We start from the raw sequence: 20,550 nt of genomic DNA, 5'->3' as shown, positions 1-20,550 counted from the left end.
GGTGTCCGTGAGGGATTTGGGGTGTCCGTGAGGGGAATTTGGGGTGTCCGTGAGGGATTTGGGGTGTCCCTGAGGGATTTGGGGTGTCCGTGAGGGATTTGGGGTGTCCGTGAGGGGATTTGGGGTGTCCGTGAGGATTTGGGGGTGTCCGTGAGGGATTTGGGGTGTCCGTGAGGGGGAAGGGGATTTGGGGTGTCCCCTGAGGGATTTGGGGTGTCCGTGAGGGGATTTGGGGTGTCCGTGAGGGATTTGGGGGTGTCCCTGAGGGATTTGGGGTGTCCGTGAGGGGATTTGGGGTGTCTGTGAGGGGGGAAGGGGATTTGGGGTGTCCGTGAGGGGATTTGGGGTGTCCGTGAGGGATTTGGGGTGTCCGTGAGGGGGGAAGGGGATTTGGGGTGTCCGTGAGGGATTTGGGGTGTCCATGAGGGATTTGGGGTGTCCGTGAGGGATTTGGGGTGTCCGTGAGGGGAATTTGGGTGTCCGTGAGGGGGGGAGGGGATTTGGGGTGTCCGTGAGGGGAATTTGGGGTGTCCGTGAGGGATTTGGGGTGTCCGTGAGGGATTTGGGGGTCTCTGTGGGGTTTGGAGGGGCCCATGGGGTGGGGTGAGGGGTTTCTGGGGGCTCTCTGGGGTTTGGGGTCTCTGTGGGTTTTCAGGGGCTCAGTGGGGTTTTGGGGGTCCCGGTGGGGGTTTGGGGGTCCCTGTGGGGTCCCTGTGGGATTTTGGGGTCCCTGTGGTGTTTTGTGGGGTCCCTGTGGGTTTGGGGTCCCTGTGGGGTCCCTGTGGGATTTTGGGGTCCCTGTGGGTTCGGGATCCCAGTGGGGTCCCTGTGGGATTTTGGGGTTCCTGTGGGTTCGGGGTCCTGTGGGTTCGAGGTCCCTGTGGGTGTTTGGGGTGCCTGTGGTGTTTTGTGGGGTCCCTGTGGGGTCCCTGTGGGGTTTTGGGGTCCCTGTGGTGTTTTGTGGGGTCCCTGTGGGTTCGGGGTCCCTGTGTGGTCCCTGTGGTGTTTTCTGGGGTCCCTGTGGGGTCCCTGTGGGATTTTGGGGTCCCTGTGGGTTCGGGGTCCCTGTGGGTGTTTGGGGTGCCTGTGGTGTTTTGTGGGGTCCCTGTGGGGTCTCAGTGGGGTTTTGGGGTCCATGTGGTGTTTTTTGGGGTCCCTGTGGGTTTAGGGTCCCAGTGGGGTCCCTGTGGGGTTTTGGGGTCCCTGTGGGGTTTTGGGGTCCCTGTGGGGTTTTTAGGGGCTCAGTGGGTGTTTGGGGTCCCTGTGGTGTTTTTTGGTGTCCCTGTGGGTTTAGGGTCCCTGTGGAGTCCCTGTGGGTTTGGGGTCCCTGTGGGGTTTTCAGGGGCTCAGTGGGGTTTTGGGGTCCCTGTGGGATTTTGGGGTCCCTGTGGTGTTTTGTGGGGTCCCTGTGGGTTTGGGGTCCCTGTGGGGTCCCTGTGGGATTTTGGGGTCCCTGTGGGTTCGGGATCCCAGTGGGGTCCCTGTGGGGTTTTGGGGTCCCTGTGGGGTCCCTGTGGGGTTTTGGGGTCTCTGTGGTGTTTTTTGGGGTCCCTGTGGGTGTTTGGGGTGCCTGTGGTGTTTTGTGGGGTCCCTGTGGGGTCCCTGTGGGATTTTGGGGTCCCTGTGGTGTTTTGTGGGGTCCCTGTGGGTTTAGGGTCCCAGTGGGGTCCCTGTGGGATTTTGGGGTCCCTGTGGGGTCCCTGTGGGGTTTTGGGGTCCCTGTGGGGTTTTTAGGGGCTCAGTGGGTGTTTGGGGTCCCTGTGGTGTTTTTTGGGGTCCCTGTGGGTTCGGGGTCCCTGTGGGGTCCCTGTGGGGTTTTTAGGGGCTCAGTGGGGTTTTGGGGTCCCTGTGGTGTTTTGTGGGGGTCCCTGTGGGTTTAGGGTCCCTGTGGGGTCCCTGTGGGATTTTGGGGTTCCTGTGGGTTCGGGGTCCCTGTGGGTGTTTGGGGTCCATGTGGTGTTTTTTGGGGTCCCTGTGGGTTCGGGGTCTTTGTGGGGGTCCCTGTGGGATTTTGGGGTTCCTGTGGGTTCGGGGTCCCTGTGGGTGTTTGGGGTCCATGTGGTGTTTTTTGGGGGTCCTGTGGGTTTGGGGTTCCCTATGGGGTCCCTGTGGTATTTTTTGGGGTCCCTGTGGGTTCAGGGTCCCTGTGGGGTCCCTGTGGGATTTTGGGGTCCCTGTGGTGTTTTGTGGGGTCCCTGTGGGTTCGGGGTCCCTGTGGGTTCGGGGTCCCTGTGGGTGTTTGGGGTCCATGTGGTGTTTTTTGGGGTCCCTGTGGGTTCGGGGTCCCTGTGGGGTCCCTGTGGGGTTTTGGGGTCCCAGTGGGGTCCCTGTGGGGTTTTGGGGTCCCCGTGGGGTTTTGGGGTCCCCGCTGGCCCTGACCGGGCTCCCCGCAGCTCCCCCCGAGCCCGGCCATGGGGCTGCTGTCGGACCCGCAGTGCCGGCGGGCGCTGGCCCGGCTGCTGCTGCGCCTCAACACCCCGCTCTGGTGAGTGAGGGGCACCCCCAAACCGGGGGGGACCCCAAAACATGGGGGGGATCCCAACACCCCGCTCTGGTGAGTGAGGGGCACCCCGAAACCGGGGGGACCCCAAAACATGGGGGGGATCCCAATACCCCGCTCTGGTGAGTGAGGGGCACCCCGAAACCGGGGGGCACCCCGAAACATGGGGTGATACCCCAACACCCCGCTCTGGTGAGTGAGGGGCACCCCGAAACCGGGGGGCACCCCGAAACTGGGGGGGACCCCGAAACATGGGGGGATCCCAACACCCCGCTCTGGGGAGTGACGGGCACCCCGAAACCGGGGGGGACCCCAACACCCCGCTCTGGTGAGTGAGGGGCACCCCGAAACCGGGGGGGGACCCCAAAACATGGGGGGGATCCCAACACCCCGCTGTGGTGAGGGGCACCCCGAAACCGGGGGGACCCCAAAACATGGGGGGGATCCCAAAAACATGGGGTGATACCCCAACACCCCCACTCTGGTGAGTGAGGGGCACCCCGAAACCGGGGGGGCACCCCGAAACATGGGGTGATACCCCAACACCCCGCTCTGGTGAGTGAGGGGCACCCCGAAACCGGGGGGGCACCCCGAAACATGGGGGGGATCCCAACACCCCGCTGTGGTGAGTGAGGGGCACCCCGAAACCGGGGGGGCACCCCCGAAACATGGGGGGGATCCAACACCCCGCTCTGGTGAGTGAGGGGCACCCCGAAACTGGGGGGGCACCCAAAACATGGGGGGGACCCCGAAACATGGGGGGGATCCCAACACCCTGCTGTGGTGAGTGAGGGGCACCCCCGAAACTGGGGGGGCACCAAAACATGGGGGGATCCCAACACCCCGCTGTGGTGAGTGAGGGGCACCCCGAAACTGGGGGGGGCACCCCGAAACATGGGGTGATACCCCAACACCCCGCTCTGGTGAGTGAGGGGGACCCTGAAACCGGGGGGGACCCCAAAACATGGGGGGGATCCCAACACCCCACTGTGGTGAGTGAGGGGCGCCCCGAAACTGGGGAGGCACCCCGAAACATGGGGGGGATCCCAAAACATGGGGGAGACCCCAAAACATGGGGTGATCCCAACACCCCCTGTGGTGAGTGGGAGGCCTTGGTGGGGTCCTGGGGTTGATTTTGGGGTGCTGATGCCGTTTTTTGGGGTGCCAGTGCCGATTATGGGGTGCCGATGCCCATTTTGGGGTGCCGATGGTGATTTTGGGGTGCCCCTGGCAGTGTCCTGTGTTACCTGTCGGGGCTCACCTGGTTCCTGCTGCTGTCCCTGCACGTACCTGTGCTGGGTTTGGGGTGTCAGTGCTGGCTGTGGGGTGGGTTTGGGGTGTCACTGATGGTTTTGGGGTGCCGATGGTGATTTTGGGGTGCCCCCCGCAGTGTCCTGAGTTACCTGTCGGGGCTCACCTGGTTCCTGCTGCTGCCCCCGCATGTACCTGTGCTGGGTTTGGGGTGTCAGTGCTGGCTGTGGGGTGGGTTTGGGGTGTCACTGATGATTTTGGGGTGCCCCCCGCAGTGTCCTGTGTTACCTGTCGGGGCTCACCTGGTTCCTGCTGCTGCCCCCGCACGTACCTGTGCTGGGTTTGGGGTGTCAGTGCTGGCTGTGGGGTGGGTTTGGGGTGTCACTGATGGTTTTGGGGTGCCGATGGTGATTTTGGGGTGCCCCCCGCAGTGTGCTGAGTTACCTGTCGGGGCTCACCTGGTTCCTGCTGCTGTCCCTGCACGTACCTGTGCTGGCTGTGGGGTGTCAGTGCTGGCTGTGGGGTGGGTTTGGGGTGTCACTGATGATTTTGGGGTGTCAGTACTGATTTTGGGGTGCTCCCGCAGTGTCCTGTGTTACCTGTCGGGGCTCACCTGGTTCCTGCTGCTGCCGGCGCTGGCTCCCCGCACGTACCTGTGCTGGCTGTGGGGTGTCAGTGCTGGCTGTGGGGTGGGTTTGGGTTATTTTTGGGGTGTCAGTGCTGATTTTGGGGTGCCCCCCGCAGTGTCCTGTGTTACCTGTCGGGGCTCACCTGGTTCCTGCTGCTGTCCCTGCACGTACCTGTGCTGGGTTTGGGGTGTCAGTGCTGGCTGTGGGGTGTCAGTGCTGGCTTTGGGGTGGGTTTGGGGTGTCAGTGCTGGGTTGGGGTGTCACTGCTGATTTTGGGGTGCCGATGGTGATTTTGGGGTGCCCCCCGCAGTGTCCTGTGTTACCTGTCGGGGCTCACCTGGTTCATTTTGGGGTGCCCCCCGCAGTGTCCTGTGTTACCTGTCGGGGCTCACCTGGTTCCTGCTGCTGCCTGGGCGCTGGCTCCCCGCACGTACCTGTGCTGGGTTTGGGGTGTCAGTGCTGGCTGTGGGGTGGGTTTTGGGGTGTCACTGCTGATTTTGGGGTGCCGATGGTGATTTTGGGGTGCTCCCCGCAGTGTGCTGTGTTACCTGTCGGGGCTCACCTGGTTCCTGCTGCTGCCCGGCGCTGGCTCCCCGCACGTACCTGTCCGAGAACGCCATGGGCTCCACCATGGTGGGGGAGGGCTCCGACCTCGGGCCCCGCGCCCTGGCGCTGGCCCGGGGACTTCGGGGGGCACAAGAGGAGAGCGGGGGTGAGACCCCCGGGATTGGGGTTTGGGGGGTTTGGGGTTTGGGGACACAGCCGGGACTTCGGGGGGGCACAAGAGGAGAGCGGGGTGAGACCCCCGGGATTGGGGGGTTTGGGTTTGGGGACACAGCCGGGACTTTGGGGGGCACAAGAGGAGAATGGGGTGAGACCCCCCGATTGGGGTTTGGGGGGTTTGGGGAGGGGGAACACACTGGGAACTTTGGGGGGCACAAGAGGAGAGTGGGGTGAGACCCCCAGATTGGGGATTGGGGTTTGGGATTGGGGTTTCAGGGGTTTGGGATTAGGTTTGGGTTTGGGGGACACACCCGGGACCTTCGGGGGGCACAAGAGGAGAATGGGGTGAGACCCCCGGGATTGGGGGTTTTGGGTTTGGGGACACAGCTGGGACTTTGGGGGGCACAAGAGGAGAATGGGGTGAGACCCCCCGGGATTGGGGATTGGGATTTGGGATTGGGGTTTGGGGGGGTTTGGGATTGGGTTTGGGGATGGGGACAGACCTGGAACTTCAGGGGCACAAGAGGAGAGCGGGGTGAGACCCCCGGGATTGGGGTTTGGGGGGTTTGGGTTTGGGGACACAGCCGGGACTTTGGGGGGGCACAAGAGGAGAGCGGGGTGAGACCCCCGGGGATTGGGGTTTGGGGGGTTTGGGGAGGGGGACACAGCCGGGACTTCGGGGGGCACAAGAGGAGAGCGGGGTGAGACCCCCCGATTGGGGTTTGGGGGGTTTGGGGAGGGGGAACACACTGGGAACTTTGGGGGGCACAAGAGGAGAATGGGGTTGAGACCCCCCGGATTGGGGGGTTTGGGTTTGGGGACACAGCCGGGACTTTGGGGGGCACAAGAGGAGAGCAGGGTGAGACCCCCGGGATTGGGGATTGGGGTTTGGGGGGGTTTGGGTTTGGGGACACAGCCGGGACTTTGGGGGGCACAAGAGGAGAGTGGGGTGAGACCCCCAGATTGGGGATTGGGATTTGGGATTGGGGTTTCAGGGGTTTGGGATTAGGTTTGGGTTTGGGGACACAGCCGGGACTTTGGGGGGCACAAGAGGAGAGCGGGGTGAGACCCCCGGGATTGGGGATTGGGATTTGGGATTGGGGTTTCAGGGGTTTGGGATTGGGTTTGGGGATGGGGACAGACCTGGAACTTCAGGGGCACAAGAGGAGAATGGGGTGAGACCCCCGGGATTGGGGACTGGGGGTTTTGGGGGGTTTGGGGAGGGGGGACACAGCCGGGACTTTGGGGGGCACAGGAGAAGAGGGGGTGAGACCCCCTGATTGGGGTTTGGGGGGTTTGGGGAGGGGGAACACACTGGGAACTTTGGGGGGCACAAGAGGAGAGCGGGGTGAGACCCCCAGATTGGGGATTGGGATTTGGGATTGGGGTTTCAGGGGTTTGGGATTAGGTTTGGGGAGGGGGACACAGCCGGGACTTCGGGGGGCGCAAGAGGAGAATGGGGTGAGACCCCCGGGATTGGGGGGTTTGGGTTTGGGGACACAGCTGGGACTTTGGGGGGCACAAGAGGAGAATGGGGTGAGACCCCCGGGATTGGGATTGGGATTTGGGATTGGGGGTATCGGGGGTTTGGGATTGGGTTTGGGGGGTTTGGGTTTGGGGACACAGCCGGGACTTCGGGGGGCACAAGAGGAGAGCAGGGTGAGACCCCCGGGATTGGGGATTGGGGGTTTTCGGGGGTTTGGGTTTGGGGACACAGCCGGGACTTTGGGGGGCACAAGAGGAGAGCGGGGTGAGACCCCCGGGATTGGGGATTAGGATTTGGGATTGGGGTTTCAGGGGTTTGGGATTAGGTTTGGGTTTGGGGACACAGCCGGGACTTTGGGGGGCACAAGAGGAGAGCGGGGTGAGACCCCCCGGGATTGGGGACTGGGGGTTTTGGGGGGTTTGGGGAGGGGGACACAGCCGGGACTTTGGGGGGGCACAAGAGGAGAATGGGGTGAGACCCCCGGGATTGGGGATTGGGATTTGGGATTGGGGTTTCAGGGGTTTGGGATTGGGTTTGGGTTTGGGGACACAGCCGGGACTTCGGGGGGCACAAGAGGAGAGCGGGGTGAGACCCCCGGGATTGGGGATTGGGATTTGGGATTGGGGTTTCAGGGGTTTGGGATTGGGTTTGGGTTTGGGGACACAGCCGGGACTTCGGGGGGCACAAGAGGAGAGCGGGGTGAGACCCCCAGATTGGGGATTGGGATTTGGGATTGGGGTTTCAGGGGTTTGGGATTAGGTTTGGGTTTGGGGACACAGCCGGGACTTTGGGGGGCACAAGAGGAGAGCGGGGTGAGACCCCCGGATTGGGGTTTGGGGTTTTGGGGGGTTTGGGGAGGGGGACACAGCCGAGACTTCGGGGGGCACAAGAGGAGAATGGGGTGAGACCCCCCGATTGGGGTTTGGGGAGGGGGAACACACTGGGAACTTTGGGGGGGCACAAGAGGAGAGTGGGGTGAGACCCCCAGATTGGGGATTGGGATTTGGGATTGGGGTTTCAGGGGTTTGGGATTAGGTTTGGGTTTGGGGGACACAGCCGGGACTTCGGGGGGCACAAGAGGAGAGCGGGGTGAGACCCCCAGATTGGGGATTGGGATTTGGGATTGGGTTTCAGGGGTTTGGGATTAGGTTTGGGTTTGGGGACACAGCCGGGACTTTGGGGGGCACAAGAGGAGAGCGGGGTGAGACCCCCGATTGGGGTTTGGGGTTTTGGGGGTTTTGGGTTTGGGGACACAGCCGGGACTTTGGGGGCACAAGAGGAGAATGGGGTGAGAACAGGGGCATTTGGGGTCAGGGTTGGGGTTTATGGGGTTTTGGGTGGGGTTTGGGAAGGGGGGGAAACACCCGGGAATTTTGGGGGCACAAGAGGAGAGCAGGGTGGGAACGGGGGGATTTGGGGAGGGGGATTTGAGGTTGACTTTGGGGGTGGATTGGGGGGGTTTGGGGAGGGGGGACACACCCGGGAACTTTGGGGGACAAGTGGAGAGCAGAGTGACGCCTTTGGGGTTTGGAGGAGTTTTGGGGGAGTTCCCATTCCCACTCCTGCTTGGAGTGGCTGGAGAAGGGATTTGGGGCATGGTTTGGGGTGCCTCAATCCCAACCCAAATCCCAATCCCAATCCCATATTTGTTTTAGGGGCATGCCCGTGGAGTGGCTGGAGCAGAGCGTGTGGGGCTCGGGGCAGTTTTGGGGTGCCCCAATCCCAATCCCAATCCCATATTTGTTTTAGGGGCATGCCCGTGGAGTGGCTGGAGCAGAGCGTGTGGGGCTCGGGGCAGTTTTGGGGTGCCCCAATCCCAATCCCATATTTGTTTTAGGGGCATGCCCGTGGAGTGGCTGGAGCAGAGCGTGTGGGGTTTGGGGCAGTTTTGGGGTGCCCCAATCCCAATCCCAATCCCATATTTGTTTTAGGGGCATGCCCGTGGAGTGGCTGGAGCAGAGCGTGTGGGGGCTCGGGGCAGTTTTGGGGTGCCCCAATCCCAATCCCAATCCCAATCCCATATTTGTTGTTTTAGGGGCATGCCCGTGGAGTGGCTGGAGCAGAGCGTGTGGGGCTCGGGGCAGTTTTGGGGTGCCCCAATCCCAATCCCAATCCCATATTTGTTTTAGGGGCATGCCCGTGGAGTGGCTGGAGCAGAGCGTGTTCCAGCTGGGGTTTGGGGCAGTTTTGGGGTGCCCCAATCCCATATTTGTTGTTTTAGGGGCATGCCCGTGGAGTGGCTGGAGCAGAGCGTGTGGGGGCTCGGGGCAGTTTTGGGGTGCCCCAATCCCAATCCCAATCCCATATTTGTTTTAGGGGCATGCCTGTGGAGTGGCTGGAGCAGAGCGTGTGGGGCTCGGGGCAGTTTTGGGGGTGCCCCAATCCCAATCCCAATCCCATATTTGTTTTAGGGGCATGCCCGTGGAGTGGCTGGAGCAGAGCGTGTTCCAGCTGGGGTTTGGGGCAGTTTTGGGGTGCCCCAATCCCATATTTGTTGTTTTAGGGGCATGCCCGTGGAGTGGCTGGAGCAGAGCGTGTGGGGCTCGGGGCAGTTTTGGGGTGCCCCAATCCAATCCCAATCCCATATTTGTTTTAGGGGCATGCCTGTGGAGTGGCTGGAGCAGAGCGTGTGGGGCTCGGGGCAGTTTTGGGGTGCCCCAATCCCAATCCCAATCCCATATTTGTTGTTTTAGGGGCATGCCCGTGGAGTGGCTGGAGCAGAGCGTGTCGGGCTCGGGGCAGTTTTGGGGTGCCCCAATCCCAATCCCAATCCCATATTTGTTTTAGGGGCATGCCCGTGGAGTGGCTGGAGCAGAGCGTGTGGGGCTCGGGGCAGTTTTGGGGTGCCCCAATCCCAATCCCAATCCCATATTTGTTTTAGGGGCATGCCCGTGGAGGTGGCTGGAGCAGAGCGTGTGGGGCTCGGGGCAGTTTTGGGGTGCCCCAATCCCAATCCCATATTTGTTTTAGGGGCATGCCCGTGGAGTGGCTGGAGCAGAGCGTGTGGGGTTTGGGGCAGTTTTTGGGGTGCCCCAATCCCAATCCCAATCCCATATTTGTTTTAGGGGCATGCCCGTGGAGTGGCTGGAGCAGAGCGTGTGGGGCTCGGGGCAGTTTTGGGGTGCCCCAATCCCAATCCCAATCCCATATTTGTTTTAGGGGCATGCCCGTGGAGTGGCTGGAGCAGAGCGTGTTCCAGCTGGGGTTTGGGGCAGTTTTGGGGTGCCCCAATCCCATATTTGTTGTTTTAGGGGCATGCCCGTGGAGTGGCTGGAGCAGAGCGTGTGGGGCTCGGGGCAGTTTTGGGGTGCCCCAATCCCAATCCCAATCCCATATTTGTTTTAGGGGCATGCCTGTGGAGTGGCTGGAGCAGAGCGTGTGGGGCTCGGGGCAGTTTTGGGGTGCCCCAATCCCAATCCCAATCCCATATTTGTTGTTTTAGGGGCATGCCCGTGGAGTGGCTGGAGCAGAGCGTGTCGGGCTCGGGGCAGTTTTGGGGTGCCCCAATCCCAATCCCAATCCCATATTTGTTTTAGGGGCATGCCCGTGGAGTGGCTGGAGCAGAGCGTGTGGGGCTCGGGGCAGTTTTGGGGTGCCCCAATCCCAATCCCAATCCCATATTTGTTTTAGGGGCATGCCCGTGGAGTGGCTGGAGCAGAGCGTGTGGGGCTCGGGGCAGTTTTGGGGTGCCCCAATGCCAATCCCAATCCCATATTTGTTTTAGGGGCATGCCCGTGGAGTGGCTGGAGCAGAGCGTGTGGGGCTCGGGGCAGTTTTGGGGTGCCCCAATCCCAATCCCATATTTGTTTTAGGGGCATGCCCGTGGAGTGGCTGGAGCAGAGCGTGTGGGGTTTGGGGCAGTTTTGGGGTGCCCCAATCCCAATCCCAATCCCATATTTGTTTTAGGGGCATGCCCGTGGAGTGGCTGGAGCAGAGCGTGTGGGGCTCGGGGCAGTTTTGGGGTGCCCCAATCCCAATCCCAATCCCAATCCCATATTTGTTGTTTTAGGGGCATGCCCCCGTGGAGTGGCTGGAGCAGAGCGTGTGGGGCTCGGGGCAGTTTTGGGGTGCCCCAATCCCAATCCCAATCCCATATTTGTTTTAGGGGCATGCCCGTGGAGTGGCTGGAGCAGAGCGTGTTCCAGCTGGGGTTTGGGGCAGTTTTGGGGGTGCCCCAATCCCATATTTGTTGTTTTAGGGGCATGCCCGTGGAGTGGCTGGAGCAGAGCGTGTGGGGCTCGGGGCAGTTTTGGGGTGCCCCAATCCCAATCCCATATTTGTTTTAGGGGCATGCCCGTGGAGTGGCTGGAGCAGAGCGTGTGGGGTTTGGGGCAGTTTTGGGGTGCCCCAATCCCAATCCCAATCCCATATTTGTTTTAGGGGCATGCCCGTGGAGTGGCTGGAGCAGAGCGTGTGGGGGCTCGGGGCAGTTTTGGGGTGCCCCCAATCCCAATCCCAATCCCAATCCCATATTTGTTGTTTTAGGGGCATGCCCGTGGAGTGGCTGGAGCAGAGCGTGTGGGGCTCGGGGCAGTTTTGGGGTGCCCCAATCCCAATCCCAATCCCATATTTGTTTTAGGGGCATGCCCGTGGAGTGGCTGGAGCAGACCATGTTCCAGCTGGGGCTCGAGGTCCATCGCCAGCCCTTCAGCCGCACCCTGCCCTTCCCCGACGAGGCCCACGAGCGCTACGTACTGGGAACACTGGGAGCACTGGGAGCACTGGGAACGGGGGCATGGGAGCACTGGGAATGGGGGGATGGGGGAATGGGAGCAACTGGGAGCACTGGGAATGGGGGGCATGGGGGACTGGGAGCACTGGGGGCATGGGGGACTGGGAGCACTGGGAACGGGGGGATGGGGGAATGGGAGCACTGGGAGCACTGGGAACGGGGGGATGGGGGAATGGGAGCACTGGGAGCACTGGGAACGGGGGGATGGGGGACTGGGAGCACTGGGAGCACTGGGAATGGGGGGCATGGGGGACTGGGAGCACTGGGAACGGGGGGATGGGGGACTGGGAGCACTGGGGGCATGGGGGACTGGGAGCACTGGGAACGGGGGGATGGGGGAATGGGAGCAACTGGGAGCACTGGGAATGGGGGGATGGGAGCACTGGGAATGGGGGAATGGGGGAATGGGAGGACTGGGAGCACTGGGAATGGGGGAACTGGGAGCATTGGGAATGGGAGGAATGGGAACTGGGAGTGCTGGGAATGAGGGAATTGGGGACTGGGAGCACTGGGAATGGGGGGAGCTGCAGGCATGGGGGGGACTGCAGGAACTGGGGGGACTGGGACTGGGGGAATGCGGGGTCCCTGGGTGTGTTTTGGGGTCCCAGGGCAGGTTTGGGGTCCCTGTGCAGGTTTGGGGTCCCAGGGCAGGTTTGGGGTCCCAGGGTGGGTCTGGGGTCCCTGTTCAGTTTTGGGGTGCTGACCCCCCGTCCTGTCCCAGCTGGTGCGGGGTACCAACGTTTTCGGGGTGCTGCGGGGATTTTGGGGTCCCTGTGCAGGTTTGGGGTCCCTGTTCAGTTTTGGGGTCCCAGGTCAGGTTTGGGGTCCCTGTGCAGGTTTGGGGTCCCTGTGCAGTTTTGGGGTCCCAGGGCAGGTTTGGGGTCGGTCCCTGTTCAGGTTTGGGGTCCCTGTGCAGGTTTGGGGTCCAGGGTGGGTCTGGGGTCCCTGTTCAGGTTTGGGGTCCCTGTTCAGTTTTGGGGTCCCTGTTCAGTTTTGGGGTGCTGACCCCCCATCCTGTCCCAGCTGGTGCGGGGGGTACCAACGTTTTTGGGGTGCTGTGGGGATTTTGGGGTCCCTGTGCAGTTTTGGGGTCCCTGTGCGGGTTTGGGGTCGGTCCCTGTTCAGTTTTGGGGTGCTGACCCCCCCATCCTGTCCCAGCTGGTGCGGGGTACCAACGTTTTCGGGGTGCTGTGGGGATTTTGGGGTCCCTGTTCAGGTTTGGGGTCCCTGTGCAGGTTTGGGGTCCCTGTTCAGTTTTGGGGTCCCTGTTCAGGTTTGGGGTCCCTGTGCAGTTTTGGGGTCCCTGTTCAGTTTTGGGGTCCCTGTGCAGGTTTGGGGTCGGTCCCTGTTCAGGTTTGGGGTCCCTGTTCAGGTTTGGGGTCCCTGTTCAGTTTTGGGGTCCCAGGGCAGGTTTGGGGTCGGTCCCTGTGCAGGTTTGGGGTCCCTGTTCAGTTTTGGGGTCCCTGTTCAGTTTTGGGGTGCTGACCCCCCATCCTGTCCCAGCTGGTGCGGGGGTACCAACGTTTTCGGGGTGCTGCGGGGATTTTGGGGTCCCTGTGCAGGTTTGGGGTCCCTGTGCAGTTTTGGGGTCCCTGTGCAGTTTTGGGGTCCCAGGGCAGGTTTGGGGTCCCTGTGCAGGTTTGGGGTGCTGACCCCCCCATCCTGTCCCAGCTGGTGTGGGGTACCAATGTTTTTGGGGTGCTGCGGGGATTTTGGGGTCCCTGGTCAGGTTTGGGGTCCCTGTTCAGTTTTGGGGGTCCCAGGGCAGGTTTGGGGTCCCACGGCCAATTTGGGGGTCCCTGTTCAGTTTTGGGGTCCCTGTGCAGGTTTGGGGTCCCTGTTCAGTTTTGGGGTCCCAGGGCAGGTTTGGGGTGCTGACCCCCTCTCCTGTCCCAGCTGGTGCGGGGTACCAACGTTTTCGGGGTGCTGCGCGCCCCCCGCGCTGCCAGCACCGAGGCGCTGCTGCTGCTCGTGCCCTGCTCCGAGGGCACCAAGAACAACCAGGCCGTGGGGCTACTGCTGGCCCTGGCGGGCTACTGCCGAGGTGGGCGCTACGGGGCACCTGGGGGGGCTACTGGGGCACCTGGGGGGGCTACTGGGGCACCTGGGGGGGCTACTGCCGAGGTGGGGGCTACTGGGGGCACCTGGGGGGGCTACCGGGGCACCTGGGGGGGCTACTGCTGAGGTGGGGGCTACCGGGGCACCTGGGGGGCTACTGGGGCACCTGGGGGGCTACTGGGGCACCTGGGGGCTACCAGGGCAGCTGGGGGGCTACTGCTGAGGTGGGGGCTACCGGGGCACCTGGGGGGCTACTGGGGGCACCTGGGGGCTACTGGGGCACCAGGGGGCTACTGGGGGCACCTGGGGGGCTACTGCTGAAGTGGGGGCTACTGGGGGCACCTGGGGGGCTACTGCCGAGGTGGGGGCTACGGGGCACCTGGGGGGCTACCGGGGCACCTGGGGGGCTACTGGGGGCACCTGGGGGCTACTGGGGCACCCGGGTGGCTACTGCCAAGGTGGGGGGCTACTGAGCTACCTGGGGGGCTACTGGGGCACCTGGGGGGCTACTGCCGAGGTGGGGGCTACTGGGGGCACCTGGGGGGCTACTGGGGCAGCTGGGGGGGCTACCGGGGCACCTGGGGGGCTACTGCCGAGGTAGGGGCTACCGGGCACCTGGGGGGGGCTACTGGGGCAGCTGTGGGGCTACTGGGGCACCTGGGGGCTACCAGGGCAGCTGGGGGGCTACTGCTGAGGTGGGGGCTACCGGGGCACCTGGGGGGCTACTGGGGGCACCTGGGGGCTACTGGGGCACCTGGGGGGCTACTGCACCTGGGGGCTACGGGGGCTACTGGGGGCACCTGGGGGAGCTACTGGGGGTACCTGGGGGGCTACTGGGGGCACCTGGGGGGCTACTGCTGAGGTGGGGGCTACGGGGCACCTGGGGGGGCTACCGGGGCACCTGGGGGGGCTACCGGGGCAGCTGCGGGGCTACTGGGGCACCCGGGGGGCTATTGGGGGCACCTGGGGGGCTACTGCACCTGGGGGCTACTGGGGGCACCTGGGGGGCTACTGCCGAGGTGGGGGCTACCGGGGCACCTGGGGGCTACTGCTGGCCCTGGCGGGCTACTGCTGAGGTGGGGGCTACGGGGGCACCTGGGGGGCTACTGCACCTGGGGGCTACTGGGGGCACCTGGGGGGCTACTGCCGAGGTGGGGGCTACCGGGGCACCTGGGGGGCTACCGGGGCAGCTGGGGGGCTACTGGGGGCAGCTGGGGGGCTACTGCCGAGGTGGGGGCTACGGGGGCACCTGGGGGGGCTACTGGGGCACCTGGGGGCTACTGGGGGCAGCTGGGGGGCTACTGGGCCAGCTGGGGGGGCTACCGGGGCACCTGGGGGGGCTACCACGGCAGCTGCGGGGCTACTGGGGCTACTGGGGGGCTATTGGGGGCACCTGGGGGGCTACTGCTGGCCCTGGCGGGCTACTGCCAAGGTGGGGGCTACAGGGGGCACCTGGGGGGCTACCGGGGCAGCTGGGGGGCTACTGGGGACATCTGGGGGCCACTGCCGAGGTGGGGGCTACTGGGGGCACCTGGGGGGCTACTGGGGGCACCTGGGGGGCTACTGCTGAGGTGGGGGCTACTGGGGGCACCTGGGGGGCTACCGGGGCACCTGGGGGGCTACTGGGGCACCTGGGGGCTACTGGGGGCACCTGGGGGGCTACTGGGGGCAACTGACAGGCTACTGCTGGCCCTGGCGGGCTACTGCCGAGGTGGGGGCTACGGGGCACCTGGGGGGGCTACCGGGGCACCTGGGGGGCTACTGGGGGCACCTGGGGGGCTACTGGGGGCACCTGGGGGCTACTGGGGCACCTGGGGGGCTACTGCACCTGGGGGCTACGGGGGCTACTGGGGGCACCTGGGGGGGCTACTGGGGGTACCTGGGGGCTACTGGGGCACCTGGGGGGCTACTGCCGAGGTGGGGGCTACCGGGGCTACTGGGGGCACCTGGGGGGCTTACTGCCGAGGTGGGGGCTACTGGGGGCACCTGGGGGGCTACCGGGGCACCTGGGGGGCTACTGGGGGCACCTGGGGGCTACTGCTGAGGTGGGGGCTACGGGGCACCTGGGGGGGCTACCGGGGCACCTGGGGGGGCTACTGGGGGCACCTGGGGGCTACTGGGGCATCTGGGGGGCTACTGCACCTGGGGGCTACGGGGGCTACTGGGGGCACCTGGGGGGGCTACTGCCGAGGTAAGGGCTACCGGTGCACCAGGGGGGCTACTGGGGGCACCTGGGGACTACTGCTGAGGTGGGGGCTACTGGGGCACCTGGGGGGCTACTGGGGGCACCTGGGGGCTACTGGGGCACCAGGGGGCTACTGGGGGCACCTGGGGGCTACTGCTGAGGTGGGGGCTACTGGGGGCACCTGGGGGCTACTGCTGAGGTGGGGGCTACTCGGGGCACCTGGGGGCTACTGGGGCACCAGGGGGCTACTGGGGGCACCTGGGGGCTACTGCTGAGGTGGGGGCTACTGGGGGCACCTGGGGGCTACTGCTGAGGTGGGGGCTACTCGGGGCACCTGACGGGCTACTGGGGCACCTGGGGGGCTACCGGGCCAGGGGGCTGCTGGGGGCTACCGGGGCATGCCCAGGGTGCCCCACAACGACCAGGCTGTGGGGCTGGTGCTGGCCCTTGGTGGCTACTGATGAGGTGGGGGGGCTACCGGGGGTGGGGGGGGGCGGCTGGGGGGGGGCTGGGGCTCGGGGGGGGGCTGGGCTGTACTGGGATGTACTGGGATGTACTGGGATGTACTGGGTGTACTGGGATGTACTGGGCTGGACTGGGCTGTACTGGGTGTACTGGGTGTACTGGAATGTACTGGGATGTACTGGGCTGTACTGGGATGTACTGGGCTGTACTGGGTGTACTGGGATGTACTGGGTGTACTGGGATGTACTGGGATGTACTGGGGTGTACTGGGGTGTACTGGGATGTACTGGGCTGGACTGGGCTGTACTGGGTGTACTGGGATGTACTGGGATGTACTGGGCTGTACTGGGTGTACTGGGCTGTACTGGGTGTACTGGGATGTACTGGGTGTACTGGGATGTACTGGGATGTACTGGGATGTACTGGGATGTACTGGGTGTACTGGGCTGTACTGGGTGTACTGGGGTGTACTGGGATGTACTGGGATGTACTGGGCTGTACTGGGATGTACTGCAATGTACTGGGATGTACTGGCCTGTACTGGGTGTACTGGGATGTACTGGGATGTACTGGGCTGTACTGGGCTGTACTGGGATGTACTGGGTGTACTGGGATGTACTGGGGTGTACTGGGATGTACTGGGTGTACTGGGCTGTACTGGGCTGTACTGGGATGTACTGGGCTGTACTGGGATGTACTGGCTGTACTGGGATGTACTGGCTGTACTGGATGTACTGGCTGTACTGGGATGTACTGGGCTGTACTGGGATGTACTGGGCTGTACTGGGATGTACTGGCTGTACTGGGCCATACTGGGATGTACTGTGCTGTACTGGTCTGTACTGGGATGTACTGGCCTGTACTGGGCTGTACTGGGCTGTACTGGGCCATACTGGGATGTACTGGGCTGTACTGGTCCGGTCCCAGAGCTCCCAGTTTCCCCAGGCCAGGTGTACTGGGCCAAGATCTCATCTTCCTGGTGCTGTACTGGGTGTACTGGGCTGTACTGGGATGTACTGGGATGTACTGGGTGTACTGGGCTGCACTGGGCTGTACTGGGATGTACTGGGCTGTACTGGGCTATACTGGCTGTACTGGGCCATACTGGGCTGTACTGGGCTGTACTGGTTTGGTGCCAGAGCTCCCAGTTTCCCCAGGCCAGGTGTACTGGGCCAAGGATCTCATCTTCCTGGTGACCGAGCACGACCTGCTGGGGACACAGGCCTGGCTGGAGGCCTACCATGACGTCAACCTTACTGGTGAGACTGGGAGCACTGGGAGGGGCTGGGAGGGGCTGGGGGACACGGTGGGAGCCTTACTGGTGAGACTGGGAGGGGATGGGGGGCACAGTGTGACCCTTACTGGTGAGACTGGGAGCACTGGGAGGGGCTGGGGGACACGGTGTGAGCCTTACTGGTGAGACTGGGAGCACTGGGAGGGACTGGGGGACACGGGGTGAGCCTTACTGGTGAGACTGGGAGCACTGGGAGGGACTGGGAGGGGCTGGGGACACGGTGTGACCCTTACTGGTGAGACTGGGAGCACTGGGAGGGACTGGGGGACAAGGTGTGAGCCTTACTGGTGAGACTGGGAGCACTGGGAGGGGCTGGGGGACACGGTGTGAGCCTTACTGGTGAGACTGGGAGCACTGGGAGGGGCTGGGGGACACGGTGTGTGAGCCTTACTGGTGAGACTGGGAGCACTGGGAGGGATTGGGGGACACGGTGTGAGCCTTACTGGTGAGACTGGGAGCACTGGGAGGGACTGGGGGACACGGTGTGAGCCTTACTGGTGAGACTGGGAGCACTGGGAGGGACTGGGAGGGGCTGGGGGACACGGTGTGAGCCTTACTGGTGAGACTGGGAGCACTGGGAGGGGCTGGGGGACACGGTGTGAGCCTTACTGGTGAGACTGGGAGCACTGGGAGGGACTGGGAGCACTGGGAGGGACTGGGGGACACGGTGTGAGCCTTACTGGTGAGACTGGGAGCACTGGGAGGGACTGGGGGACACGGTGTGACCCTTACTGGTGAGACTGGGAGCACTGGGAGGGACTGGGAGGGGCTGGGGGACACGGTGTGAGCCTTACTGGTGAGACTGGGAGCACTGGGAGGGACTGGGAGGGACTGGGGGACACGGTGTGAGCCTTACTGGTGAGACTGGGAGGGACTGGGAGGGGCTGGGGGGTTCTGGGAGGTTTTGGGGGTCCCTGGGGTGGTTTGGGGGTCCCGGGGGGTTTTTGGGGGTCCCCGTGAGGTCCCTGGGGTGGTTTTGGGGGTCCTGGGGGGGTTTTGGGGGTCCTGGTGGGGTTTTTGGGGATACCCGTGAGATCCCTGGGGTGGTTTGGGGGTCCCGGGGGGGTTTTGGGGGGTCCCCGTGAGGTCCCTGGGGTGGTTTTGGGGGTCCTGGGGGGGTTTTGGGGGTCCTGGTGGGGTTTTTGGGGATACCCGTGAGATCCCTGGGGTGGTTTGGGGGTCCCGGGGGGGTTTTGGGGGGTCCCCGTGAGGTCCCTGGGGGGGTTTGGGGGTCCCTGGGGGTGGTTTTGGGGGTCTCTGGGGTGTTTGGGGGTCCCTGTGATGTCCTGGGGGGTTTTGGGGTCCCTGGGGGGGTTTTGGGGTCCCTGGGGTGGTTTTGGGGGTCTCTGGGTTTGGTTTGGGGTCCCTGGGGTGATTTGGGGGTCCCTGGGGGGTTTGGGGGGTCCCTGAGGATTTCTGGGGGTCCCTGTGAGGTTCCGGGTGGGTTTTTGGGGTCCTGGGGTGGTTTTGGGGGGGCTCTGGCAGGTGCTGCCCCCCCCCCCCCCCCCACAATGTCCTGTTGGGGGGTCCCGGGCCGGGCGGGGCCATCCAGACACGGGGGTCCCGTGGGGGTCCCATGGGTGTCCTGGGTGTGTCCTGGGGGTCCCGTGGCCGTTCTGGGGGGTCCCAGGGGGTCCCAGGGGGGGGTCCCAGGGGGTCTCACAGGTGCGCCCCCCCCAGGTATCCACTCGGGGGGGGTCCCGGGCCGGGCGGGGGCCATGCAGAGCTGGGCACGGACACAGTGACCGCAGTGGACACGGGGGTCCCCTGGCTGTTCTGGGGGTGCCCTGGGTGCCCTGGGGGGTCCCAGGGGGTCCCAGGGGGGGTCCAGGGGGTCTCACAGGTGCTGCCCCCCCCCCCAGGTATCTACTCGGGGGGGGTCCCGGGCTATCCAGGTGACCCTGGCTGGAGCTGGGCATGGACACAGTGACCGCAGTGGACACGGGGGTCCCCTGGCCGTTCTGGGGGTGCCCTGGGGGTCCCGTGGGTGTCCTGGGGGTGTCCTGGGGGGTCCCAGGGGGTCTCACAGGTGCGCCCCCCCCCAGGTATCCACTCGGGGGGGGTCCCGGGCCGGGCGGGGGCCATGCAGAGCTGGGCACGGACACAGTGACCGCAGTGGACACGGGGGTCCCCTGGCCGTTCTGGGGGTGCCCTGGGGGTCCCGTGGCCGTTCTGGGGGGTCCCAGGGGGTCTCAGGTGGGTCCCAGGGGGTCTCACAGGTGTGCCCCCCCCCAGGTATCCACTCGGGGGGGGGTCCCGGGCCGGGCGGGGGGCCATCCAGGCGGCGCTGGCGCTGGAGCTCAGCTCGGACGTGGTGACCAGCGTGGACGTGGCCGTGGAGGGGCTGAACGGGCAAGTGCCCAACCTGGACCTGCTGAGCCTCTTCCACTCCTTCTGCCTCAAGAGCGGCCTGCTCTGCACCTTCCAGGGCAAGGTGGGGGTCCTGAGGGGGTCCTGGGGGGGCTTTGGGGGGCTTTGGGGGGGCTTTGGGGGGTCTGGGGGCTGCTGTGCCCAACCTGGACCTGCTGAGCCTCTTCCACTCCTTCTGCCTCAAGAGCGGCCTGCTCTGCACCTTCCAGGGCAAGGTGGGGGTCCTGGGGGGGTCCTGGGGGGGTCCTGGGGGGCTTTGGGGGCTGCTCTGCACCTTCCAGGGCAAGGTGGGGGTCCTGGGGGGGTCCTGGGGGCTTTGGGGGGCTTTGGGGGGTCTGGGGGCTGCTCTGCACCTTCCAGGGCAAGGTGGGGTCCTGGGGGGCTTTGGGGGGGTCCTGGGGGGGTCCTGGGGGTGGTCTGGGGGGGCTTTGGGGGCTTCTGGGGCTTGCTCTGCACCTTCCAGGGCAAGGTGGGGGTCCTGGGGGGGGTCCTGGGGGGCTTTGGGGGGTCCTGGGGGGCTTTGAGGTGTCCTGGGGGGGGCTTTGGGGGCTGCTCTGCACCTTCCAGGGCAAGGTGGGGGTCCTGGGGGGGGCTTTGGGGGGGTCCTGGGGGGGGCTTTGGGGGGTCTGGGGACTGCTCTGCACCTTCCAGGGCAAGGTGGGGGTCCTGGGGGGGTCCTGGGGGCTTTGGGGGGTCCTGGGGGGGCTTTGGGGGGGGTCCTGGGGGGCTTTGGGGGGGGTCCTGGGGGGTCTGGGGTTCTCCCCCAGGCTGGGGGGGCACCGAGGGGTCACTCCCCAGGCTGAGGGGGGGGGTCAGGAGTCACTGAGGGGTCACTGAGTGGTCAGTGGTCACTCAGG

General features: G+C 64.6%; 1 protein-coding gene and 1 pseudogene across 1 annotated transcript; both read left to right on the top strand.

Moving 5' to 3' along the window:
- The first annotated feature begins 79 nt into the window (after window positions 1–79).
- Window positions 80–691, top strand: LOC128802854 (keratin-associated protein 19-2-like; annotated as a pseudogene).
- A 1,691-nt stretch (window positions 692–2,382) lies between these two features.
- On the top strand, window positions 2,383–19,908 carry GPAA1 (glycosylphosphatidylinositol anchor attachment 1; the record flags this gene model as incomplete). The annotated part of the gene is made up of 9 exons (XM_053969430.1): window positions 2,383–2,485; window positions 4,183–4,230; window positions 4,959–5,051; window positions 5,772–5,804; window positions 11,169–11,280; window positions 13,218–13,365; window positions 17,187–17,288; window positions 19,543–19,757; window positions 19,879–19,908. Coding segments are annotated over exons 1-9 (855 nt in total), but the record flags the coding sequence as incomplete, so codon positions are not given.
- Between the last annotated feature and the right edge of the window lie 642 nt (window positions 19,909–20,550).

This window comes from Vidua macroura, unplaced genomic scaffold, assembly GCF_024509145.1.
Source record: "Vidua macroura isolate BioBank_ID:100142 unplaced genomic scaffold, ASM2450914v1 whyUn_scaffold_204, whole genome shotgun sequence".
Taxonomy (NCBI): Eukaryota; Metazoa; Chordata; class Aves; order Passeriformes; family Viduidae; genus Vidua; species Vidua macroura.
The sequence above is the reverse complement of the archived record's forward strand: the minus strand, read 5'-3'. Positions and strand labels throughout refer to the sequence as shown.